At 46.2% G+C, this 27,517-nt stretch overlaps 1 protein-coding gene across 1 annotated transcript; it reads left to right on the forward strand.

Annotated features, from left to right (window-relative positions):
* Nucleotides 1–10,053: 10,053 nt before the first annotated feature.
* LOC129715572 (latent-transforming growth factor beta-binding protein 4-like) lies at nucleotides 10,054–26,884 on the forward strand. Its single transcript, XM_055665444.1, has 5 exons — nucleotides 10,054–10,553; nucleotides 12,151–12,249; nucleotides 22,653–22,793; nucleotides 25,317–25,433; nucleotides 26,350–26,884. Exons 1-5 carry the CDS (start codon nucleotides 10,514–10,516, stop codon nucleotides 26,589–26,591), a joined length of 639 nt encoding a protein of 212 aa, XP_055521419.1. The 5' UTR covers nucleotides 10,054–10,513; the 3' UTR covers nucleotides 26,592–26,884.
* Nucleotides 26,885–27,517: the final 633 nt, after the last annotated feature.

The following is a 27,517-nucleotide window of genomic DNA, read 5'->3' on the forward strand; positions in this document are numbered from 1 at the left end:
AGTCCCGCCCCTGCACACCACCCATTGGCCACCCCGATGTCATACATCCGCCAGGCCCGCCTCCCCACCGCGTCTATTGGTCGACAGCGCCGCGGGGGGCGGGGTCTCCTGAGCGGCAGCGCCGTCCGCCATTGGCCGGGCCGGCTGCCAGTCACTCGACCCGACCCCCCCGCTTCCGCTCAGCGCACAATGACCAAAGATCTTTGAGCAGAGCTATAGATGTTTGACAATGACAGCGGGAGAAGGGGCGGGGAAAGATGGAGATAGTGTGTGAGAGAGAGAGAGAAAGAGTGTGTGAGAGAGAGAAAGAGAGAAAGAGAGAGAGTGTGTGAGGGGAAGAAAGTGAGAGAGAGGGAGTGAGTGAGTGAGGGGGAGAGAGAATGAAAGAGGGTGGGGGCGAGGGAGAATGAGGGGTTAGGGAAGAGGGGAGATAACTGGTGTGAGAGGGAGCGAGTAAGTGGTTTGGGGAGAATGAGGGTGTGAGGGGCGAGAGCTTGGAGCGAGGGTTAAGGGAGAACTGCGGTGCTGGCTCGAAGGGCCAAATGGGGTCCTCCTGCACCTATGTTTCTATGGTAACTTTGGGCGAGGGTGTGAGGGGGAGTGTATTGGGGAGTACATGGGGTGAGGGGCAGAGTGAGGGTGTGGGGACGATGGGTCGGGGAGCATGAGGGAAGAGCTTGGAGTGAGGGTAAGAGGTGGAGTAGTGGGAGAAGATTAGGGGTACGAGGGGTGTGGGAGTTTGAGGTTATGGGGAAGAGCACAAGATCAAGGGTAGGACGGTGAGGGGGTGGGAAGCGTGAGTTGAGGGTTAGGAGGTCAAGGGGAGGGAGCCTGAGGGCTAGCTGGGCAATGAGGGATGGTAGGTGGGGGATATTAAATGACACAAGGGACCACAAAGTGGCGTGAGCCAGTTGGACCACAGGGTAAGATGCACTAAGGTGAACCATAAAGTAGTGTGCACAAGGATGGGCAGAAGGAACCACAAAATGGTGGCACAAAGTGGAGTGCACAAGAGGGACATAAAATGGGGTGCGCAAGTTGGACCAGTAAGTAGGGTGCACAAGGTTCGGGACATTACATGGGGGCTCAGGAAGCACAAAGTGGATGGGGTCAAGGTGGAGGATTTAGAAGAGAGAGGTGGCAGTGGGTGAACAGTTTTGATTTGATAGTTGAGGCTCGGGCTGTGGAGGAGACGTGATAGATGGTGATGGAATGAGTCTAGATGAGGTGGGATGGGCTGAGGGGGGTGGTGATGAAAATATGGTGGAGGTGCTTTGTTATCCTTCTCAATACCTCGTTCCTGCAAGAAAACCAAACCTAGCCAACTTTGGCCACAACAGATCTTCAACCCTGACACCATCTTCCCACAACAGATCTCCAACCTTTGCCACGCTCTTCCCACCCATTGTTATTGCTATTCCTTCCAATTGTATGACACCTAGGTTGTCCAAATGTTGTGAAACAGTTGAAGCAACGTCTAAAGGTGTATGATAAAATAGGAGCACGTGGAACTGCAGATGCTGGATATATTACATAGGACTCAAACTGCTGGAATAACTCAGCGAGTCAGGCAGCTAAAGAGATCTACAGATGGCAGAACAGAAGGAGTGAGAGAGGGTGAGATATTTTGTTTCAAAAATAAGCTCTTAAAAAATATATATACAAAACATCAAATTCTTAATACTTTCTTAGTGTGTCTCTACATTCAATATTGTCAGTGAACCCAGCAGAATTAGCACCTTTTTTCCCTTACAGATAGCACCCTTGCCACTCATGTGGCTCCCTGGGGTGATCTTCCTTCACCGGTTTGGGGGTGTCCCCACCAGACTCTGCCCCTCAATGTCCAGCAGCTGAGGGCCCTTTGACTGTGGTCCTCCCCCACAGAGCCTTGGTGTTGACTGCACCGAGCTGCAGTGCGTCCCTCAGCATGTACTCCTGCAGTCTGAAGTGGGCCAGTCGGCAACATTCCCCGACGGACATTTGTTGGGACACCAACATGTTTCAGGCAGACCAAAGAGCATTTTTCACCGAATTGATGGTCTTCCAACAACACTTGATGTCCGCCTCCGAATATGTCTCTGTGAACAGCGCATAAATCAGAGATAGACATAGAATGCTGGAGTCTGAAGAAGGGTCTCGACCCGATACGTCACCCACTCCTTCTCTCCAGAGATACTGCCTGTCCCGCTAAGTTACTCCAATTTAAAGTGCTAAGGTGTCCAGCAATTTAATACTTCATTTACACCAGCATGTACAGTATTCCTACGCATGTCCTCGGTTTACAGTTAATATTCGCCATAGCATATCTGAGATTGTGTAACTTGGCACCACGTTTGGCAGGGACATTTTGGCATGAGTGATCTGTGCTGTACTGTTCTATGTAAGAACCAGGGACTGCAGATACTGGTTTACAAAATAAAAATACACAAAGTGGTGGAGTAACTCAATGGGTTAGGCAGCACCCCTGGAGAACATGGGTAGGTGACATTTTGGGTGGTGACCCTTCTTCAAACTCCACTTTAATATTGCCTGAAAGTCTGAAGAAGAGCCCCGACCCGAAACGTCACATCCATGTTCTCCAGGGATGCTACCAGACCCAATGAGTTACTTCAACACTTTGAGTGCGGAGCTTTTCTGTACTGTTCTATATTTGCAGCATTGATTGTGGCTGGGTTCAGGTGAACCTTGACTATAACAAATTCTTCCAGAGGCAGTGATGTTGACACGAGAAACTGCAGACGCTGGTTTACAAACAAAGGCACAAAGTGCTGGGGTAACTCAGTGGGTCAGGCAGCATCTCTGGATAACATAGCTAGGTGACATTTCAGGTCGGGACCCTTCCTGTTGAGGGTTGTGAAGCTGGCTGCCACTAGTACCTTGGATTGCGGTTAAATTGTATGATGACACCAGGCAAGAACTTGGACAAATCACTTGCATGGAGAGAGTAGAGAAACCATTTTGTGGTGTACCACACTCATTGCTGCCAAGGTGCGGTTTCTAATTTCAGCTGCATATGGTGGAGGTATATGTTCTGTACTGTACACACTCCACCCGTAGTCAGGATCGAACCCGCAACTCTGCCACTTTAAGGCAGCAACTTTGCCACTGTGCCACCTGCCGCTGTGAATGCAGAATGAATCCCAGCTGCCATGGAGGCTGAGACAGGGAGAAAATATAGAAGCTGACCAAGGCAAATAATGAAGGAAATTATATTGTGGGCCACATCAAAGTGGCAGTCTCCAGTGAGACTGAATCTCCAGCAATGAGCACAAGAGGAATGATTACTCCACTGCCCACAAACTGATAAACTTCCCTTAAGCCGGACACTAAATCTAATCCTTACTCTAGTGATGACAAACACAAAATTGGCCAGTGTCCCAGGAGCCAAATTCATTCATGCTGCCTCTATCTTGGTAAAAATTGGTACCATGCCCAAAAATAAATAGCCAAAAAAGAAGTCATCTTCTCAATTGGCATTAATAAGCACTCCTAAAAAAAATCCAGATTGCTATTAAAGAATTCCAGTGAATACTAAAAATGGGCCATAAAAATGTCCTGTAGCAGAGTTTCCAAAACGGAACGCAATCCTCGAAGTGCGAACTCGCCAATGTCTTGTGCAACTGCAACATAACTTCCCTTACATTGAAAATATCTTACTATATTTTTATATCAGTCATTCATTAATTTGCAGTGGGAAAATGTTCTGGATCCTGTAATAAGGTCTGAATATCAAAACTGAAACATCCCTTGCATTACCCGCATGTTGATTTGTAGTCATAGAAACATGGAGACATAGAAAATAGGTGTAGTACTAGGTCATTTGGTTATTCGAGCCAGCACCACCATTCAATATATCATGGCCGATCATGTTGGAAATGGTGGAAGAACATAATTTCTTGCTCTCAGTCAGTAAAACCGCGAAATGCATTGTTAACTTTAGAAGGCCATGGATCTACAAGCCTACAAGCCTGTCTTCAGCAAAGGATCAGTGGTGGAGAAAGTCAATAACTTTGACTTCAAATTTCAGGCCATGCATATCTTTAAAGGTCTGTCCTGAATCCAGCACATTAATCCAGCACAAGAATGTCCTTCAACACCTCTAATTCCTTATAAGATTGAGAGGATCTCTCAAGAAATATTCTCTTGAACCTCTACAGGTAGAGAGCATATTGACAAGTTGCATCATGGCCTGGTTCTACAAATTGACCACCTAGGCTTGTAGGAGATTACAAAAAGTAAACGCTGCACAGTCCATCATAGGTGCTGACCTACTTAACATCAAAGGATTCAATTTCATGTAATTTAATTGTTCCATTTTGATCCATCCATCCCCTCCTTGCGGTCTACCACCTGGATTGGAGTGCCTTTCCTGCCGGGGACCCGGACCAGAGCTTCAGCAGCCGAGGCACAGCGCTGGATACATCGCAGAGTGGCAGATTTCTTACCTGGATCGCCGTTGAAGCTCCAGAGTGTTGGGACTGCTACTTCAACATCGGAGCTGTGGTTCGTAGAGCTTCCATCCCGGGTGGTGCTAACTTCAACATCGCGGAGTCCTGGGGCCCTTTGCCAAGGGCCACCAGCATTGAAGTGTCTGACCATCGCAGCCTGTAGACTTTGAGAGCCGCGGACTCCGGTCGGAGGTGGCCGATTCGGATGTCCAAGCCGCTGAGGATGTCCTCTGACCCCTGACCACGGGAGGACAACAGAGGAGGATGAATGAATTTTGGAGCCTTCCCTCACAGTGGGAAACTTTGATCCCGCTGCGTGGGGATGTCTGTGTTAAAGACTATGTCCGTGTTAGAGACTATGTCCGTGTTAAAGACTATCGTGTTCTGTGCTCTTTATTATTCGAATGGCGACCACTAACAATGGCAGCCGGAAGTGAGGGAGAACGCTGGCGCGACTAGCTGCTGCTGCTCTCTCTCTCCGAATTATGTATTATTGCTGTATATGTTATTTTTATTTCATTTTAATTATATATTTGTAATTTGCTTGTTTTAACTATAAGGTGTCCTTGAGTGTTCTGAAAGGCGCCCATAAATAAAATGCATTATTATTATTATTATTATCTTGTTTGTTTGTGCGGCCGTGTGCATGTGAGTGAGCGAGAGAGATCCTGAAATTATGTCAAAATAGTACATGGGAGTGCTATAATTTTTGGACCACCTTACCCACCATTGTCCTGTGGTGTGGTGTATCAAAGTTTTGTTCAGATTGATGTTATATTTTACGTTATTCACATTTTCAACTTTACAAAACCCCACTTTGAGAAAAATCACTTGAACACTGCAGTTGCAGTGGCAGTTACAGCTATGATGTCACAATGGGATCTCATTCACATAAACTGCCCGATAGCCATGCTCCACCCGACAATGACATCACAATGGGATCTCATTTACATAAAAAATGCAGCAATGGGGGAGTGGACGAGGATTGTTGTTTATTGTTATTTAAACAAATAGGGAGGGGAGAGGGGTTTATGGAGTGAGGATGTGAGGGGAGTGAAGAGGGAGGGGGAAGGAGTGTTGGGGATGAGGAAATCAGCCGCGCCTGCATTGGGGGAACGAGTTGCGTTGGAACGGGTGAGTGGTGGAAACAGGTTGCGTTGGGGGAGCGGGTGAGTGGTGGAATATTACGTTGATGTTATATTTTACAAGTTAGTCACATTTTTAACTTAAAAAAATCCAATTTGAGAAAGAATCACTTGAACACTGCAGTGGCAGTTACAGCTATGACATCACAATGGGATTGTAGCCCTGCCCGTTACAATCTTGCAAATCCCAGGACACGGAGTCCTGCCAGCAAGAGCAATTGTATTTTCTTTAAGTTTAAAAAGAGGGAGGGTGAATAAGGGGAAATGAGCTTCCCTCGCTCAGTTGGGGGCTATGGGTGAATGGTGGAACATTACATTGGGGGAATGGGTTGCGTAGGGGTAACGGGTGAGTGATGGAATAATGTGTTGCGGTACGGATTGCGTTGGGGGACCAGGCCTTCTGTGGGGGCTATGGATGAGTGGTCGAGTATTGCGTTGAGGGAACGGGGTGCGTTGGGGGACCAGGCCTCCTGTGTGACAGGGACCCAATGGGTCCCGCTTAGTCTAGTATGACAATAAAATTCTCTCGACTCTTGAAATTGCTGCACAGATGGCCGCAGTACCAATAATACCCCATTGATGGCGCCGATTAACCACTTGTACAGTTACACAGGGCAATGTGAAATGGACAGAAATGCTGCATGTCAGGTCAAATGTTTCTGGTTGATAAAGGGACATTAACTTAAAGAGAGAGTCAAGAAACTGCAGATGCTGGAGTCTTGAGTAAAAAGCAAAGTGTTGGAAGAACAGCGGGCCAGGCAGCATTTGTGGAGGGAATGGACAGACGATGCTTTGGGTCAATACCCTTCTACAGATTTTCTGATCTGTCTGATCAACTTGACCAAGGGATACAAAATGTCTGTCCACAGAAGTTGCCTGACCTGATAAGTTCCTCCAACACTTTGTATTTTGCTCACTTAAAACCTCCATTACTTTTCTCTCTCCACAGATGCTGCCTGACATGCTGAGTATCTCTAAGAGTTATGGTTTTTATTTCATATTTATCAGAAATTTCACTTTAAAAAAGAAGACTGATTTGAGAATTCATCTGATTTGTTTGCACCTCGTCCCAAAAAAGTGGTTGTAAAAGTGGGTAAAAAAGAGTGTATGAAGAGGTTCACTAGTACTACTCAGGGGGGTTTAAACTAGAAATGCAGGGGGATAGAAACCAGAGTAGTATGTCAGAAATTGGAAGGGGTAGAAATGGTGAATGCACAGAATATTTCAACATTACCGTAACCTGTCCAACAACGGTGGTGTCGTCAGTGAATTTAAAGATGGAGTTGAAACTGTTACCGGCTACACGGTCATGGGGAATAGAATGAGTAGAGCCTTGAGGTGCCACTGTTCTGATTGAGGAGGAAGTGTTGTTGCCATTTTATACCGATTATGGTCTGTAGATGTGGAAGTCTATGATCCAGTTGCAAGAGGCCCAGTTCTCTGAGCTTGGTAACAAATTTGGAAAGGATGATGGTATTGAAAGGGCATCAGTGTTCTTTCTTTCAATCTGTGTGTATAATGAATTTAGCGATGTTCAGAAGTGATGCCTCGCTGTTGCTTGAGTTGCCGCTTAGTTTTGCCTTGTGGAAAGTGATGGCATGCAAGTCCTGCCACAGCTGCCGAATGTCTGCCTCATCCTCCAATTTAAAGCAAAAGTCCTTCTTAGCATTTTTGATCAAGGTTGTATTTGAACTGTATGAGTCTGTGTTGCTAGCATTGAATGCCTGAGGTCTGGTACTCAAAAGATTGTGAACTTCCAAGTTCACCCAAGACTTTTGATTGGGGAACACTCCAATGATTTTGGTGGAAACACATTCCCCCACACATTTCTTTATGAACATGGACAGGACAGGTTTGGAGAGATATGGACCAAATGCAGACAGGTGGGATTAGTGTAGATGGGACATGTTGACCGGTGTGGGCAATTTAAGCCGAAGGGCCTGTTTTCACACTTTATCATTCTATGACTCTAGGTCTGAAACAGCTGGGTCATATTTGTTCAGGTCTCTTGCTGAGTCAGTGCCATACAGCGCGGAAATAGGCCCTTCGGCCTAAGTTGACGATGTTGATTATGATGGCCCATCTACACTAGTCCCACACGTCTGCGTTTGGCCCATATCTTTCTAAACCTTTCCTTGTCCAATCTGAGTCCTTGAACATCGGATAGTCTATGAACTCTTTCCTTTTCCTTTGGCTTCAACCATAGCGAGTCTTCGGGTCATACAGCATGGAAACGGGCCGTTCGGCTCATCATGACCACACAAAGCCGTGGTCCAGCATCAGCACTAATGTGCTCTAGCTTTCTCGCTGCCTCGGGAGATGACACCAGATCTCCTGATATGTTGTTGCTGACATGCCCTGCAGTTTCTTGAGCAGGAACTAAAGGGCATGCACACACTAGTGTGAGAATAGGGCCCCACTGCTCTGGATCCCTCGCTCTGCTGCAGACCATCCCAGCAGAAACTGCGGAGGCCAGCTGCGATCAGTGGGAGATGCTGGCGGGAGGAGAGTGGTCAGCACTACCGTGGCGCAGCCAGCCACTCATCCCTACCCCCCTGTATCCCTGGCCCTGACTCCCCATGGACTGATTCACGGCTCAGCTCAGCCCTTGTGCACAACTCTTGCATGTTGCTCGCTTATCTTCATTGACACCTTTCTGATCATAGTTGTGGTGACAACATTCATTGTCTCTGTTGGTCACACTGGGTAAGGAACTGCAAACTTCATTTATGGAAAGAAGTTATTTTTGTTTTTACAATGCGCTCCCAGTTTTCCAGTCACTATTACTGAAGACACCATTTAATGTTCACTGTTGACTTTCAACTTTTGATTATCAGTGTCTGGATGTGACTGAGAGCTGAAAGGATATTGAGTTTGGGCTGTTCCCTCTTAAAGGGAAGATCAGGAGGAGTGCATATCACATTGTTTGAGAGTGTAAAGGGGTTTCATAGTAGAGACATGGAATAGATTTTAGAGATACAGCAAGGAAACAGGCCATTCAGCCCACCACGTCCATGCTGATCATCTGTTCACCAATGTTATCCCACTTTTGCATCCACTCCCAACACTCTAGGGGTGGGATGGGAGATTGTAACCTTCACGTGGTCCTCCCTGTTTCGACTAATGCTATCAACCCGACGTGCACAAAGAAGATCAAGTTGACCTACAACTTTAGGCTGTGCACGCCATACGCTTTTCACTCTGCCTCAGTACACGTGCCAATAAAAATACAAAACTAGCTGCAACACTGTGCAGGAAGGAACTGCAGATGCAGGTTTTACACCAAAGATAGACACAAAAGCTGAAGTAGAGATGAGATAGAGAAAAGATATGCCATTTATTGTCACTATACATGTACAGTGAAACTGAAAGCTGCTCGTACTCAGTGCATACATACAATTTTACACAAAAAACAAGAAACAGGTAGAAGGGAGAGAGAATAGGTGCACCCTACGGCGGAGATAAAGGAATTGGTGACGTTTCTGGTTGATATAATTCTCGGGAAACCCATCTGTTTTCCTGGATTTGATGCACCAGCGCCTGTGCCGAACAGTTTCCACCAGTAACCTGATCTTCTTTCTGCTAACATGTCCATCCAGGGGAGAGGGCAACCAAATTTTCCTGGTTACCCTTGGCCTTTGGCTCCATGGTGCAGCTGCCATACCATGCTGCAGTATGTCAGCAGGCTCTCAATGGACGAGCGGTAGAAGGTCAGCAGCAGGTTAGAACCAGGTTTGTTCTGAGGACCCTCAGTGCACGGGTTACCGCTGTAGTCCGTCCAAGAGATGTCAATAGAAATGAATTTGACCCTCTCCACACAGTTAATGTGTAGGGGGCAACGTGGCAGCACGGTCGGCGCTCTGCTGGTGTTCAGACCTGTGCCAGAGACCCAGCTGCTGACCACAGTATGTCCTTCAATCCTGACTATGCGGTTGGGTGACTACAGTCGTAGGTGTAGAGACCTTATGGAAGTACTTTGTACGTTCTCACTGGGGCCGGTGTGACCTGCGTCCAGGGCATTTCTCCGAGGTGACCAGTTTACCTGAGGATGTCCGGGGATTGTGTTTCCTCCCAATTGCCAAAGACGTACAGCTTCGTCGGTTAATGGTGACGTTTTGGTTGAAAAGTTTGCAAAACTGTGCCACCGTAGTAACCTGTGTAGTTTGGGGCTAGTGCATTGTTCTTCAACGGTTTGGTCATATAGATTTCTTTGCCGTGGACTCAGACCTGGGCCAGAAAGGCCTGACTATTTCTACGTATGTTTTCTATAAACTACCTGCGTTGGTTTTCTCCGGGTGCTCTGGTTTCCTCCCAATTGCCAAAGACGTACAGGTTCGTCGGTTAATTGGCTTTGGTAAAGTTTTAAGGCCAATTATGGGTGAGTGAGACAAATGAGTGAGAAACTATTTTTGGATTTCCAGTAGCTCTCAGCCACAATGTGACTCGCTCCAGCAGAAGCAACACATCATTTCCCTCTTCTGTTCCTGTGACCCTCTTCGCTGGAGTAACACATTCTCTTCTGTGGTCGATAATCGTCCTCCCTATCTCCACACAATCGCATCGTGCCGAGCACTGTGGAAGAAGCTACTGCAATTACCATGCTCCCAAGTCCCAGGATTTGAACATTGAACCGTCCTCCCCAAACCACCTACACCCCCCCGCCCCCCCTCGGAATCGAACCCATGTTTGTGTCCTGGTCTGATCCAGGCATTCTGTTTCCCTGTCGAAATGACAACAGAGACATGGCCCTGAGATGCCCAACAAATACGTTTTGGATATCTTTGCCTTGAGAATGCCGCAGGAAGAGTGTTTCATTTCCTTTCCCCGCTGATTAGCTCGATGTGATGAAGCGATCAGATAGTGTATAAACTTTGGTGCTTTCAGAATCAGCTGACACAGGAGCGGGTGAAGCTGCAGAGAATGGGCCTCAGCAACATGGGCCGCTGTTTGCCTCTAATGGGTAAATATTCATTCCAATACTTCCCTTCTGCGCCCCACACCACTCTTTTCCCACTCTTTCCCTCGCCTCCCCTCATCTCCCTTTCTTCACATCCAACCCTTCCCATCTCCCAGTCCCCTCCCTCTCTTGTCCAATCTGTCCTCTCCTCCCACCCTCCCTCCGCCCTTTCCTTTCACCCCCCTCTCCCGACTCAGGGGCTGGGAGGGGAGGTGGGTGTGCGTCGAGAAAAGAGGGCATTCTGTGGTTTTCTTTTCTTCCTGTTTACTCCCACATCCCAAATACGTGTGTGGACTCTGGGGGTAGTTGATGAGAATGTGGGATTGATGAGAGATGACTGTAGGCTGATGGTCAGCGCAGACTCGGTGGGTCGAAGGGCCTATTCCCGTGCTGTGTCTCTCTGTGAATATTGGGCCAAGCACCAGGGGAACCTCCCTCGCTCCCCGCTCTTCACATCATTGGAGGGTAGCAGGTTGCCACCGGCAGCTGGCAAGCCCAAAAGTGCTGCACTCCACACACGGGGGGCCCTCCATTGGGAGTTCATTACTGGGGGCAATTTAGACCCCGGCCATCGAGTAAATTGTAATTTAGGGTGAAACGTCCATTGTGCCAAGGAGACAGTCACCAAGATCTTCATTTATAACACCTATTTCTCAGTGTTGTCCACAGCTCCCGTTAGCATTGATCAGGTTTAACTTTGTCGGAAGGTTTATTAATGAATCCCTACCCCTGCTGGTTTTAGCTAAGGTGTTGGACTGGGAGGGAGGGGAGAGGGGGTGGGTGTAGCAACAAGACGCAGCCTTGGTAAAGCTGGGAGATGTCACAGAAAATAAATACTTCTTTTGTTTGACGATGTGAGAAAGTCGTAGATAAACTGGAAGCCTTAAACAGTTCAAGAGTCAAGACTCTCCAGAGAGTTTTATTGTCATGTGTCCCAGATAGGACAATGAAATTCTTGCTTGCTGCAGCACAACAGAATATCATCGGCATAAATACAGAACAGATCAGTGTGTCCATATACCATAGACCATATATATAAACACACAAGTAAACAGATAAAGTGCAATAGGCTGTTATAGTTCAGAGTTTGTTTGATGTTGTGTTTAATAGCCTGATGCCTGTGGGGAAGCAGCTGTTCCTGAACCTGGATATACCAGATTTCTGGCTCCTGTACCTTCTACCTGATGGCAGCGGAGAGATGAGTGTATGGCCAGGATATTGTGGGTCCTTGATGATGTTGCCAGCCTTTTTGAGGCATCAACTGCGATAGATCTCTTCGATGGTTGGGAGGTCAGAGCCGTTGATGGCCTGGGCTGTGTTTACAACTTTGTGATATGGAGTCTCCTGAGCTTTAAACACCAGAGTTGATAGTAGCGGTGTCTACATTTTGGTAGTTGAGTACAAAGCACAGAATGCTGAGTGTTCAGTGCCTTCGATCCACATCTCAGGAAGGGAGCCCATTGCTTTCAGCCAGTCTCCCTCCCATGGTCAATGTCAGTGCTAGCCCATGCTGTATTGGGTTGTTGTGTTTTGTTTTCAGGAGAGAAGCAGCAAAACTGGGAGAACAAAAGTCTAACCGCTTCATTTTGTTTCTTCCTAGTTGCATTGAGCTGCAGTGTTTTCATGGTCGATCGATCCCAGGGTGCAACATGTTCACCAGGATCTCAAGTTGCCCCAAATGACAACAATCAGTGTATTGGTGAGTGCTAAATTGTCTCAGGTGACTGCTGTGTGCTTGAGATTAAAGTGGGGAATGCAGTCAGATTATTGAATTTCATGAATTAATGCAGTATGTTTGTACGAGGGTGTGTTTCAAATGTTTCTACTTAAGTGTGCATGTGTATAAGTATGTGCATAATTTGTTAAACTAAGATCTTATAGCAGCGGGTGTAGACCATTCGGCCCCTCATTGTTGCTTGCCTGTTCAATGAGATGGTGTGTATGTGTATAAATGTGCATATCGAGTGTTCATTAGTACAAAACTAAGATCGTATATTGGATCTTTCAGCCCCTTGTTGCTGCTTGCCCGTTCAATGAGATGTCGGCTGTTTTTTTACAACAGAAACACTTCCCTGCTCTAACATCACACCCCTTGATTGCCTCATTGTCCGAACGTATATTGATCTTGACACATCAACGCAGATCGTTGAAGAAATCATCACTGCGTCCACCCTGTCAAGTCATGTTATAACCATGCCCACATCAGTGAGATATTTTGCACATATGCGTTCCTGCTTAATCTTTCCACAGAGAGCTGCCCCTAGTCCAGCTGTCAGTCAATGAACCATTGCTGCCCGATTGTAAGGAGACCCTTCCTCAGGTACATAGACTAGACCCACACATGATATTCTAGCTCTGTCTCATCAGGGACTTTTGTAATTGGAGCAAGACATCTTTACTCTTCTAGGAATAAGGAAGTTATGTTGCAGCTCGATAAGATTTTGATTAGCCTGAATTTGGAGTACTGCAGACCCCATTACAGGAAGGATGTGTAGGTTTTGGAGAGACCCGACACCCCCCCCCACCGGGTTCCTCTTTGGTCTCCCGGTAGCCCTCCCCCCACACACACCGGGTCCCCCCTTGATACCAAGTGCAGAATATATAGGCGTTACAGCATTACAGAGAACATGTGGCAGGTCATGAGGTTATACATTATGTTAGTGCACATTTCTGCTGATAATTCTTGACCCTATTATCTCCGTACAATATCAACTGATGTGTTGAACAAAGAGATTCTCAGAGTAAGATCTGGTACAACGCAGTCTTTATTTTTAAGTTTTTACTAGACTAAGTCGGACTCGTTGGGTCCCATGTTCACACGGGAGGGCTGGTCCCCCAACACAATATTCCACCTCTCCACCAATTCCAATATTTTTGGCCAGTGGGGAGGGGGGGATTTCTGGAGCGTTAAAGTGGGTGTTGTGGGCCGAAGGGACTGGTTTCCAGAGGGCTAGTATGGACAGAATTTAGAAGTTTGAGGGGGGATCTCATAGAAACCTACAACATTCTTAAGAGGTTGGACAGGCTAGATGCAGGAAGATTGTTCCCGATGTTGGGGAAGTCCAGAACAAGGGGTCACAGTTTACGGATTAGTGGAAAATCTTTTAGGACCGAGATGAGAAAAACATTTATAATTATGAACTAAAGTCATCTATATAATTATATAGATGACTTTAGTTCAGTTTATGGCCACATTTACCGAGGTACAGTGGAACGATTTTGTTGCATGTTAATTAGTACCTAAGTCACCCACACATGCCGGCACATAATTAATATGCAATAACGGCACATTTAATTCACTGTTTCAACTAATTACTTATTACACTAAATCACAAGACCCGCAGCTTGGATTTAAATACTCCCCATGCGAGGTGGACTGGCCAGACTTATATCCAAGGTGATTGTCATTTTCTCTGAGCTCCAAGCTCAGAGTATTCCTTCTGCAATGACTGTTCCCAGAGTTTCACGGTCTTTCTATCACAGAGTAAAACATGTCCAGCAGGTCATCAACTTGATCCAAATGACAAAAAACAGTGCATAGGTGAGTGTTAAATTGTCTCAGGTGACTACTGTTCGCCTGAGATTAAAGTGGGGGAAAGAAGTCAAATTAATGATTTGTATGAAGGTATGTGTGTGTGTGCGCACTAGTATGTTTCCAATGCTTCTACTTAGCTATGCATGTGTATAAATATAAGTACATAATTTGTTGCTAGACAAAAATGCTGGAGAAACTCAGTGGGTGAGGCAGCATCAATGGAGCAAAGGAATAGGTGACGTTTCGGGTTCGATACCCTTCTTCAGACTGATGTGGGAAGCGGGGCGCGAAAAATGTGTTCATAAATTTGAACTAAGATCTTATAACAGCTGGAGTAGGCCATTTAACCATATAACCATATAACTATTACAGCACGGAAACAGGCCATCTCGGCCCTACAAGTCCGTGCCGAACAACCTTTTTCCCTTAGTCCCACCTGCCTGCACTCATACCATAACCCTCCATTCCCTTCTCATCCGTATGCCTATCCAATTTATTTTTAAATGATACCAACGAACCTGCCTCCACCACTTCCACTGGAAGCTCATTCCACACCGCTACCACCCTCTGAGTAAAGAAGTTCCCCCTCATGTTACCCCTAAACTTCTGTCCCTTAATTCTGAAGTCATGTCCTCTTGTTTGAATCTTCCCTATTCTCAAAGAGAAAAGCTGATCGACATCAACTCTGTCTATCCCTCTCATCATTTTAAAGACCTCTATCAAGTCCCCCCTTAACCTTCTGCGCTCCAGAGAATAAAGACCTAACTTATTCAACCTTTCTCTGTAACTTAGTTGTTGAAACCCAGGCAACATTCTAGTAAATCTCCTCTGTACTCTCTCTATTTTGTTGACATCCTTCCTATAATTGGGCGACCAAAATTGTACACCATACTCCAGATTTAGTCTCACCAATGCCTTGTACAATTTTAACATTACATCCCAGCTTCTATACTCAATGCTATGATTTATAAAGGCTAGCATACCAAAAGCATACAATATTTTTGCATTTGGACCATTCCGATTTTCACCATCAATGACCTTGATGTTCCCTCTGTTTTGCACTATCTTCTGGAAATTGTGTTGATGGACCCCTACTCAAGACTCTGAGTTCATTGAACTGGGTTGGGTTAACAGGGGACTTCTGCTTCTTGTTCCCCTTTCCATCCTCAATTCAGTGACCTAAGTAACTACAATCGGTTGTGGTCATCTATTTCCACTTCCTCTTCCCCCAACTTCTCAGTATTTAAACATAATTTTGTATAGATAAGAAATAGAACTGTACAGCACAGGAACAGGCCCTTCAGCCCACAATGAATGTGCCGAACTTGATGTCAAGACCAACTCTTACCTGCCAGCACATAACCCATATCCCTCCATTCCCAGCATATCCGTATGTTTGATATGTACCATCTAGTTTATTATTTGCTAACTCGCCGGATGAGGACAATACTACCATTGCTGTCCTTTGATGACTAGCCCAACTGTAGCTGAGTATGTAGAAAAGGCTGTAGGAAATCATCCATATTTTTGCATGTGGAGTTTAAAACCATTACAATAACATTCTTCAATTCAATTCCTACCCATGGATAAATGTGTACATTTGTACCACATGTCTACACATCATCCACTAACTGGCTACCTTAAAATCTTTAATGCCCCTGCCAAAGATCTAATGAATGTCCAATGAAGGGCCTGTTTCCACACAGTATCATTAAACTAAACTAAACTAAATGAAATTTACATCCAGGTCATTTATATATTATCATTATGCTGTTTCAGTGCTGTGTGCCTTGATGGCTCTGCTGGACTGGAGGTATAAAACATTATGCACTCTCACCCTGGAGTTTCTGAAAAGATCTATTCTCTCGGATAACCTGCCCGCTTCTCCTTTTGCAGTTTTCTGATTGTGGTATCAGGGGAAGAGGCCAGGCCGACAATGATTGTACCCACACACAAGTGGTACGGGGAACTCATGAGGAAAGGTTTATTTACTGTGAATGACAATGGTGATAAGAAGGTGTGGCTTCATGTGGGGGAGCAGTCCTTCATCTTCTGTGGGCAAGTGAGAAGTTGCTGGATGTTTTCTTTTTTCTTTCTCTCCCTCTCCTTATCCCCCTCCCCCCTCCCCTTCTACCTCTCCCCCTCTCTCCCTCTCCCTCTCACCCTCCCCCCCTCTCCCTGTCCCCCCTCTCCCCCTCCCCTCTCCCTCTACCCCTCCCTCTCCCCCTCCCCCCCTACCCCCCCATTCTCCACCTCTAACTCCCATTCTCCCTCATTCTCCCTCATTATCCCTCTTCCAATCTCATTCTCCCTCTCCCTCTCCCTCTCCCTCCCTCTCCCTCTCTCTCACTTTCTCTTTCTCTCCTTCCCCCCATCCCTTTCCATGTTTATTCCTCCTGCTGGGTTCACATTCCACACTTCTTCCCCCCTGTATCCGGCTACCTTTGGTATTTTTTTCCCTGACCTTTGTCCTATGATTTGCCAATCAAAGCTCTCCCACCTGTATCCAAGCGTAGACCTGGCATTCAGCGTTTTGCTGAGGATTTGCTCTTGGTCGGCCAATGCCAGCTATTATAACTTCCAGCCCCATTCCCACTGACCATTCTATCCTTGGCCTCTACAGATACTCGATCCTCCGCTCCAATGACACTCTTCTCTGTGTTTACGCCTCATGCCACCAATGGGCAGCAGTTCATGGTGAAGAGGAAAAGATTTAATAGGAACATGAGGGGTAACTTTTTTACACAAAGCGTGGTGGGTGTTTGGAACAAGCTGCCAGAAGAGGTAGTTCAGGCTGGGACTATCCCAACATTTAAGAAACAATTAGACAGGGACATGGATAGGACATGTTTGGAGGGTTATGGACCAAACTCAGGCAGCTGGGACATGTTGACCAGTGTGGGCAAGTTGGGCCAAAGGGCCTGTTTCAACACTGTATCACTCTATGACTCTATGCTGGTGTGTTGCTTCATCCAGGGTCACAGATTGCTGGCGTAACTGGGTTTACGATTGTGAAGGGAAAATGTGTTCATAAATTTGAACTAAGACCTTATAACAGCTGGAGTAGATTTGAACTAAGATCTTATAACAGCTGGAGTTTAACCATATAACCATATAACAATTACAGCACGGAAACAGGCCATCTCGGCCCTACAAGTCCGTGCCGAACAACTTTTTTCCCTTAGTCCCACCTGCCAGCACTCATACCATAACCCTCCATTCCCTTCTCATCCATATGCCTATCCAATTTATTTTTAAATTATACCAACGAACTTGCCTCCACCACTTCCACTGGAAGCTCATTCCACACTGCTACCACTCTCTGAGTAAAGAAGTTCCCCCTCATGTTACCCCTAAACTTCTGTCCCTTAATTCTGAAGTCATGTCCTCTTGTTTGAATCTTCCTTATTCTCAAAGAGAAAAGCTGATCCACATCAACTCTGTCTATCCCTCTCATCATTTTAAAGACCTCTATCAAGTCCCCCCTTAACCTTCTGCGCTCCAGAGAATAAAGACCTAACTTATTCAACCTTTCTCTGTAACTTAGTTGTTGAAACCCAGGTAACATTCTAGTAAATCTCCTCTGTACTCTCTCTATTTTGTTGACATCCTTCCTATAATTGGGCGACCAAAATTGTACACCATACTCCAGATTTGGTCTCACCAATGCCTTGTACAATTTTAACATTACATCCCAGCTTCTATACTCAATGCTATGATTTATAAAGGCTAGCATACCAAAAGCATACCGTATTTTTGCATTTGGACCATTCCGATTTTTACCATCAATGACCTTGATGTTCCCTCTGTTTTGCACTATCTTCTGGAAATTGTGTTGATGGACCCCTACTCAAGACTCTGAGTTCATTGAACTGGGTTGGGTTAACAGGGGACTTCTGCTTCTTGTTCCCCTTTCCATCCTCAATTCAGTGACCTAAGTAACTACAATCGGTTGTGGTCATCTATTTCCACTTCCTCTTTCCCCAACTTCTCAGTATTTAAACATAATTTTGTATAGATAAGAAATAGAACTGTACAGCACAGGAACAGGCCCTTCAGCCCACAATGAATGTGCCGAACTTGATGTCAAGACCAACTCTTACCTGCCAGCACATAACCCATATCCCTCCATTCCCAGCATATCCGTATGTTTGATATGTACCATCTAGTTTATTATTTGCTAACTCGCCGGATGAGGACAATACTACCATTGCTGTCCTTTGATGACTAGCCCAACTGTAGCTGAGTATGTAGAAAAGGCTGTAGGAAATCATCCATATTTTTGCATGTGGAGTTTAAAACCATTACAATAACATTCTTCAATTCAATTCCTACCCATGGATAAATGTGTACATTTGTACCACATTTCTACACATCATCCACTAACTGGCTACCTTAAAATCTTTAATGCCCCTGCCCAAGATCTAATGAATGTCCAATGAAGGCCCTGTTTCCACACAGTATCATTAAACTAAACTAAACTAAATGAAATTTACATCCAGGTCATTTATATATTATCATTATGCTGTTTCAGTGCTGTGTGCCTTGATGGCTCTGCTGGACTGGAGGTATAAAACATTATGCACTCTCACCCTGGAGTTTCTGAAAAGATCTATTCTCTCGGATAACCTGCCCGCTTCTCCTTTTGCAGTTTTCTGATTGTGGCATCAGGGGAAGAGGCCAGGCCGACAATGATTGTACCCACACACAAGTGGTACGGGGAACTCATGAGGAAAGGTTTATTTACTGTGAATGACAATGGTGATAAGAAGGTGTGGCTTCATGTGGGGGAGCAGTCCTTCATCTTCTGTGGGCAAGTGAGAAGTTGCTGGATGTTTTCTTTTTTCTTTCTCTCCCTCTCCTTATCCCCCTCCCCCCTCCCCTTCTACCTCTCCCCCTCTCCCTCTCCCTCTCACCCTCCCCCTCTCCCTGTCCCCCCCCCTCTCCCCCTCCCCCTCTCCCTCTACCCCTCCCTCTCCCCCCCTCCCCCCTACCCCCCCCATTCTCCATTTCTCCACCTCTAACTCCCATTCTCCCCTTCTCCCCCATTCTCCCTCATTATCCCTCTTCCAATCTCATTCTCCCTCTCCCTCTCCCTCTCCCTCCCTCTCCCTCTCTCTCACTTTCTCTTTCTCTCCTTCCCCCCATCCCTTTCCATGTTTATTCCTCCTGCTGGGTTCACATTCCACACTTCTTCCCCCCTGTATCCGGCTACCTTTGGTATTTTTTTCCCTGACCTTTGTCCTATGATTTGCCAATCAAAGCTCTCCCACCTGTATCCAAGCGTAGACCTGGCATTCCGCGTTTTGCTGAGCATTTGCTCTTGGTCGGCCAATGCCAGCTATTTTAACTTCCAGCCCCATTCCCACTCTGACCATTCTGTCCTTGGCTTCTACAGATACTCGATCCTCCGCTCCAATGACACTCTTCTCTGTGTTTACGCCTCATGCCACCAATGGGCAGCAGTTCATGGTGAAGAGGAAAAGATTTAATAGGAACATGAGGGGTAACTTTTTTACACAAAGCGTGGTGGGTGTTTGGAACAAGCTGCCAGAAGAGGTAGTTCAGGCTGGGACTATCCCAACATTTAAGAAACAATTAGACAGGGACATGGATAGGACATGTTTGGAGGGTTATGGACCAAACTCAGGCAGCTGGGACATGTTGACCAGTGTGGGCAAGTTGGGCCAAAGGGCCTGTTTCAACACTGTATCACTCTATGACTCTATGCTGGTGTGTTGCTTCATCCAGGGTCACAGATTGCTGGCGTAACTGGGTTTACGATTGTGAAGGGAAAATGTGTTCATAAATTTGAACTAAGACCTTATAACAGCTGGAGTAGATTTGAACTAAGATCTTATAACAGCTGGAGTTTAACCATATAACCATATAACAATTACAGCACGGAAACAGGCCATCTCGGCCCTACAAGTCCGTGCCGAACAACTTTTTTCCCTTAGTCCCACCTGCCAGCACTCATACCATAACCCTCCATTCCCTTCTCATCCATATGCCTATCCAATTTATTTTTAAATTATACCAACGAACTTGCCTCCACCACTTCCACTGGAAGCTCATTCCACACTGCTACCACTCTCTGAGTAAAGAAGTTCCCCCTCATGTTACCCCTAAACTTCTGTCCCTTAATTCTGAAGTCATGTCCTCTTGTTTGAATCTTCCTTATTCTCAAAGAGAAAAGCTGATCCACATCAACTCTGTCTATCCCTCTCATCATTTTAAAGACCTCTATCAAGTCCCCCCCCTTAACCTTCTGCGCTCCAGAGAATAAAGACCTAACTTATTCAACCTTTCTCTGTAACTTAGTTGTTGAAACCCAGGTAACATTCTAGTAAATCTCCTCTGTACTCTCTCTATTTTGTTGACATCCTTCCTATAATTGGGCGACCAAAATTGTACACCATACTCCAGATTTGGTCTCACCAATGCCTTGTACAATTTTAACATTACATCCCAGCTTCTATACTCAATGCTATGATTTATAAAGGCTAGCATACCAAAAGCATACCGTATTTTTGCATTTGGACCATTCCGATTTTTACCATCAATGACCTTGATGTTCCCTCTGTTTTGCACTATCTTCTGGAAATTGTGTTGATGGACCCCTACTCAAGACTCTGAGTTCATTGAACTGGGTTGGGTTAACAGGGGACTTCTGCTTCTTGTTCCCCTTTCCATCCTCAATTCAGTGACCTAAGTAACTACAATCGGTCGTGGTCATCTATTTCCACTTCCTCTTTCCCCAGCTTCTCAGTATTTAAACATAATTTTGTATAGATAAGAAATAGAACTGTACAGCACAGGAACAGGCCCTTCAGCCCACAATGAATGTGCCGAACTTGATGTCAAGACCAACTCTTACCTGCCAGCACATAACCCATATCCCTCCATTCCCAGCATATCCGTATGTTTGATATGTACCATCTAGTTTATTATTTGCTAACTCGCCGGATGAGGACAATACTACCATTGCTGTCCTTTGATGACTAGCCCAACTGTAGCTGAGTATGTAGAACAGGCTGTAGGAAATCATCCATATTTTTGCATGTGGAGTTTAAAACCATTACAATAATATTCTTCAATGCAATTCCTACCCATGGATAAATGTGTACATTTGTACCACATTTCTACACATCATCCACTAACTGGCTACCTTAAAATCTTTAATGCCCCTGCCCAAGATCTAATGAATGTCCAATGAAGGGCCTGTTTCCACACAGTATCACTAAATTAAACTAAATGAAATTTACATGCAGGTCATTTATATATTATCATTATGCTGTTTCAGTGCTGTGTGCCTCGATGGTTCTGCTGGACTGGAGGTATAAAACATTATGCACTCTCACCCTGGAGTTTCTGAAAAGATCTATTCTCTCGAATAACCTGCCCGCTTCTCCTTTTGCAGTTTTCTGATTGTGGCATCAGGGGAAGAGGCCAGGCCGACAATTATTGTACCCACACACAAGTGGTACGGGGAACTCATGAGGAAAGGTTTATTTACTGTGAATAGTAAATAAGTAAATAGTGAATAGTCCTTCATCTTCTGTGGGCAAGTGAGAAGTTGCTGGATGTTTTCTTTTTTCTTTCTCTCCCTCCCCTTATCCCTCTCCCCCTCCCCCTTCTCCCTCTCCCCCCTCCCCCTCCCCCTCTCCCCCCCTCCCCCTCCCCCCCTCTCTCCCCCCCCTGTCCCCCCTCTCCCCCTCTCCCTCTACCCCTCCCTCTCCCCCTCTCCCTCTCCCCCTCCCCCCTTCCCTCCCTCCCTCCTCCTCTCTTCCATTCTCCCCCCATTCTCCCTCATTATCCCTCTTCCAATCTCATTCTCCCTCTCCCTCTCCCTCTCCCCCCCTCTCCCTCTCTCTCACTTTCTCTTTCTCTCCTTCCCCCCATCCCTTTCCATGTTTATTCCTCCCGCTGGGTTCACATTCCACACTTCTTCCCCCCTGTATCCGGCTACCTTTTGTATTTTTTTCCCTGACCTTTGTCCTATGATTTGCCAATCAAAGCTCTCCCACCTGTATCCAAGCGTAGACCTGGCATTCAGCGTTTTGCTGAGGATTTGCTCTTGGTCGGCCAATGCCAGCTATTTTAACTTCCAGCCCCATTCCCACTGACCATTCTGTCCTTGGCCTCTACAGATACTCGATCCTCCGCTCCAATGACACTCTTCTCTGTGTTTACGCCTCATGCCACCAATGGGCAGCAGTTCATGGTGAAGGGGAAAAGATTTAATAGGAACATGAGGGGTAACATTTTTACACAAAGAGTGGTGGGTGTTTGGAACAAGCTGCCAGAAGAGGTAGTTCAGGCTGGGACTATCCCAACATTTAATAAACAATTAGACAGGTACATGGATAGGACATGTTTGGAGGGTTATGGACCAAACGCAGGCAGCTGGGACATGTTGACCAGTGTGGGCAAGTTGGGTGGAAGGGCCTGTTTCAACACTGTATCACTCTATGACTCTATGCTGGTGTGTTGCTTCATCCAGGGTCACAGATTGCTGGCGTAACTGGGTTTACGATTGTGAAGGGTTTTCATTGTTCACACAGATATCGACGAATGTAATTCATCACCCTGTCATGTTAATGCAACCTGTCTCAACACATATGGTTCCTACGACTGTACCTGCAACTCAGGGTTTCAGGAACCAGCCAGACATGCCGGCAAACGTAAAGGGCTGATGTGTGAAGGTAAGGACTTCATGTCAGCAAGAAGGCTTGTCAGCAATGCGGCACGGTGGCACAGCGGTAGAGCTGCTGCCATCCCGACTACGGGTGCTGTCTGTACGGAGTTTGTACGTTCTCCCCATGCGTGGGTTTTCTCCAAGATCTCCAGTTTCCGTCTACACTCAAAAGAAGTCAGGTTTGTAGGCTTGATAAATGTAAAAATCGTCCCTCGTGTGTAGGTTAGTGTTCATGTGCGGGGATCGCTGGTCGGCGCTGGTGGGCCGAAGGGTCTGTTTTCCTGTTGTATCTCTAAACTAAACTAAACTGCGAATAAATCCCCAGCTACAATTCAATTCAAAGCACTTTATTCGTCCCCGAGGGGCAATTTAAAAGGGCGCATTACAGTAGCTTTTTAAAAAGGGACACAATCAACAAACATAAGCAGCACGCATACTGCACAATCAACCAGCACACGCATTTCACAGACGCACTGCACAATCACACAACACACACCGCACATCAACATTCAACACATAGTAATAGTTTTTAAAGTGCTTCCTAAGTGCTTCAATTAAAAAGTGCATATAGAAGGTTATTTCATTTCATATGTTCATGAGTCAGTGATCAGCATTAAAAAGCTGGACAGCCCTGGGGATGAAGGTTGCCTTCCTCCTCTGTGTCCGGCAACCCGGACAGCGGAGTCTGCGTCCTGAGGGGAGCCACTCAAACTCAGGAAACAGGATGTGAGAGGGGTCCTGAAGAATCCTGCGTGTTAACTTTACAGACTGTTGGTCGCATAGTGCAGTGAGAGTTCGGACGGGCTGCTCAATGATTTTTGAGCAGACCTTGACCACATTCAACAGGCGGTTTCTGTTTTGCAGGGTGATGGAGTGGAACCAGCTAGTGAAAGAGAAGGTTATTACATTTTCAATGAATGCGTAGTAGAATGTGGTGAGAATGTCTTTGTTAATCCCAAATGACTTCAGCTTCCTGATTAGGTACTGTCTCTGATGGCACTTTTTAAGGATTTCCTCTATGTTAGAGGAAATCCTTAGCAGGTTGTCGAAGGCTGTTCCCAGGTATTTGTATACCTCCACTATCTCCACTGGCTCCTGTTGGATGATAGTGGTGGCTGCCTCAGCCATCTGTCTCTGTTGGGGGGAAAAAGTCACAATCATGTCCTTAGTTTTGCTTATATTTAGCTCAAGACAAGACTTTTCACACCATACTATAAAGTCCTGCAGGGCTGAGCTGTGATGTTGTGTGTGGCTGGGAAGAAGAGACAGGAGAACTGTGTCATCAGCAAATTTTACAAAGTGGCAGTTTGGCTGGGTGGATCTGCAGTCATCAGTGTAGAGAATGAAGAGAAGTGGGGAGAGGACACAGCCTTGTGGAGAGCCAGTGAAGGTGAAGAGGGTGTCGGACAAGGTGTGGTGCACCAACACCCTCTGTGATCTGTTGGTGAGGAAGTCTATAATCCACACAGTGAGTTGGTGGTTGAGGTGGAAGCGGGTGATGAGCTTCTCAGCCAAAATATGTGGCTGCATGGTGTTTGTGATGGTCACTCCTACAGGCAGATTCCTGTAATTCTAGATAATCCCCTTGCACTGCTCAGACAGAATCTCACTGAGAATCATCGTGGCGCAGTATTGGGGTCAAACATTGCTATTTGTTTTGTTCAGATTGAAGATTTGGTCAATGATTGTAAATACCTTGGAGACTGGGGAGTGAAGCTGTCCTGAGTAATTTCTAATCAGAAACCAGTGGACAAGACATTTGCAACCTCCACCAGCAGTGACATCTGATGCTCAGAGAATCCCGTCAACATCTCACCATGACACCTTCCACGCTCCGCCCATTGTTCTTCTTTGTCCATTCAGCATGTTGGTGTCGTTTTTACCAGGCATGTTTCTGTCTCTGGGCCTTGTCGCCAAGGACAGTGTTTAATGCCCATCCCTACTTACTCTTGAAGTTGATGGCGAGCTGCCTTCTTAAACTGCTGCAGACCATCTCGCGAGGTTGCTCCCGCAGTGGTGCTGGGGAGGGAGTTTCAGGAGTTCGATCCAGTACTGAGGAGGGAATGTCAAAATATTTCCACCTCAGGCCTCGGAGGGGCATCTGTTCCCCCTCCATTTGTTCACCCATGGACGGGGCCTTGAACCCGCCGCAATGGCTGCTACAGATGGCCCGATGTACAAGCCCTCTTGTTAGGGTGATCGAAACTCCGACGTCCGGACAGATCAGAACACACTCTGTAGTTCACAGGTTTGGAAGGTGCTGCTGAGGTGGCCTTGGAGAGCGACCGGTGACTTCCATGGGGCATTTTAAAGCTAAACTCACTGGTGGCTGGGTCGCAAGCAGGCCAGAGTACCCTCCTTGGATGGCATAAGGGAACCAGGTGGGTTTTAATGATAACTTGTTCATTTTGTGAGCTCCTTTCTAAATGCCAACTGCTCTGGTGGAATTGGAATTTGCTTCTGTACATTGCACTCACATTGGACTCCTCTGTGTCCGTGTTATTGTGAAGGATTTTCTCTGTTCATGCAGATGTCGAGGAGTGTGTCTCCTATCCATGTGAGCGACACATGACCTGTACCAACACGGTGGGTTCCTACCTGTGCAACTGCAACGCAGGGTTCCACAGTACAGGAACGGATTGTGTAGGTAAGAACTTTACGTCACCATGAAATGGAGAATAAATCTCGGATTGGGGTTGAGGATGTTAATCCTCCAGGACTGCCCTGCAGATTCCTGGAATTAAAGAACAGATTTCCCTTTCCCCTGAATCTCAGTCTTAAAAAGGACTCAACCCAAAACGCCATCCATTCCTTCTCTCCAGAGACGCTGTCTGTCCTGCTGAGTTACTCCAGTATTTTGTGTCTATCAGCAGTGTAAACCAGCATCTGCAGTTCCTTCCTACACTTTTTATCCCACAGATACCCAAAAATAAAGATCAATCGCACGGCCACTTCCATCAACAAATCCCACGGGCAAACCGGGGGGGTGAAAAATGTTAGCGGTTTTCTTTTATTCCTTTTCACACATTAGATCATTGATTCTGAACATTTCAGAAACTGGGGAATGTGTTGATTGAGCTGGCAGGTCCCTTGGAAACTGGAGATGGTGAAATGTATCATCCAGGGACGTGTCTGAACGGGTTGATACGTCTGGCCGTCGACATTGCCATTCCTCTCCTGGATCCCCATCCCCACACAGTCCAACATTACCCACTCAGTGAAGGGGCTGGCCGATGCATGGCCCCAACAGAGTTACTGCTCAACCTGTCCACTCTTACCGACAGACAGTTTCCCGTCCAATGGAATCGAGGACAATTAGCTTCTGGCTTGTCCAAGGCCATTTGGTTCCTCAATTCCATTTGATCCAGGCAGATCTATTCCTTAACTCCATCCATCTGTCGTCATTCCTCAACCCTTCATGCCCTTCTCAAGAAAAGCCGCTTGATCCTCTGTTCCAACGAGTGTCTGCTCTGTGTTTATGCTACATCCAGGGTCACAGAGTGCTCATGCAACAGGGAGCCAACTGGGTTTACCACTGTGAATGGTTTTCATTGTTCCCACAGATATCGATGAATGCAAATCCTCACCCTGTGGTGATGAGGAAACTTGTACCAACACCGAGGGCTCCTATGAGTGCAAATGCAGCGCTGGGTTTCAGGAATTGTCTGGCAACAGTGGAGGGAAGATCTGTGAAGGTGAGGACTTTAGGGCCTGTCCCATTTGGCCGTCATTTACACGACAGGCTGATAGTGACGGAGCGAGCATCATCATGCGACTTCAAATATTTTTTCTGTTCTGCAAGTAGAGTCAACGTATTGACATCATTTGTTAAGTGAAACATTGATAAAATTATTGTTTGCTGGAAAAATTCATTTATTTTTAAACTCTGTGAATTATTCCCAACAAACACAAATTTCTATTCCATTATAGCAGTCAGGGCCGGCCTTAAGCCGATTTGACCAATTGCTCCCAATTGGGCCCCGCGCCTAATGGGGGACCCGCACTAATGTTCCGTATTTCGTACGGAAATACGAATTCTCTTTGTTAAATAAAGATTTGTTTTAATTCGCCATCCGGATTGTTTTTTAAACGAACATGTATAACAACCGCTGCACGGCCATCAGACACAAACGATGTGTTAACTCGTACAGTTAGCACTTCTTAACATGAAGTAGTTAACAAGTTGTTATACAATGTCATCAATCTGCATCCATCCACATTCCTCAGTAAATGTTATTGCGTTTTGAACGAGTATTAATGACGCCGTGTTCCTTTGAATAAAATTCACGCGGCGTCAATAATACTCGTTTAAAACACAATTACATTTACTGAGGAATGTAGATCGATGACACATTGAGAATTTCTTTAAACTCACCATCATGAGTGAAGGCCCCGGACTGCGAGAAGAGGCTTCTTCCTGGTGTGCAGGTTAGTCATTCACCTACCGACCCACGTTGTGTCTCTGTGTGTATTGCTCTCTCTCCCCTCTCTCCCTCCCTCTCTCTCTCGTGCTCTCTCTCTATCACCCTGTCGCCTCAGCATTCCCGGAATCATTGACGCTTAGTGGTAGACAAAAATGCTGGAGAAACCCAGCGGGTGAGGCAGCCGCCTTGCTGCTGAGTTCCTTCAGCACTCTGTGTTTTTTGTTTGGCTCTGAAGTTGAAGGTGGCTCAGCGGGACGGGCAGTGGCTCTGGGGAGAGGGTTGCGTTTCTGGTTGAGACACTTCTTCA

The sequence above is a fragment of the Leucoraja erinacea genome, unplaced genomic scaffold, assembly GCF_028641065.1.
Source record: "Leucoraja erinacea ecotype New England unplaced genomic scaffold, Leri_hhj_1 Leri_125S, whole genome shotgun sequence".
NCBI classification, from domain to species: domain Eukaryota; kingdom Metazoa; phylum Chordata; class Chondrichthyes; order Rajiformes; family Rajidae; genus Leucoraja; species Leucoraja erinaceus.

Excerpts from the sequence above, each read along its gene's own strand:
- LOC129715572 (XM_055665444.1), top strand. The coding sequence starts at position 10,514 with ATGGGCCTCAGCAACATGGGCCGCTGTTTGCCTCTAATGG. Across the intron at positions 10,554-12,150 it reads CCGCTGTTTGCCTCTAATGG|TTGCATTGAGCTGCAGTGTT; the intron begins GTAAATATTCAT and ends GTTTCTTCCTAG. Across the intron at positions 12,250-22,652 it reads TGACAACAATCAGTGTATTG|ATATCGACGAATGTAATTCA; the intron begins GTGAGTGCTAAA and ends TTGTTCACACAG.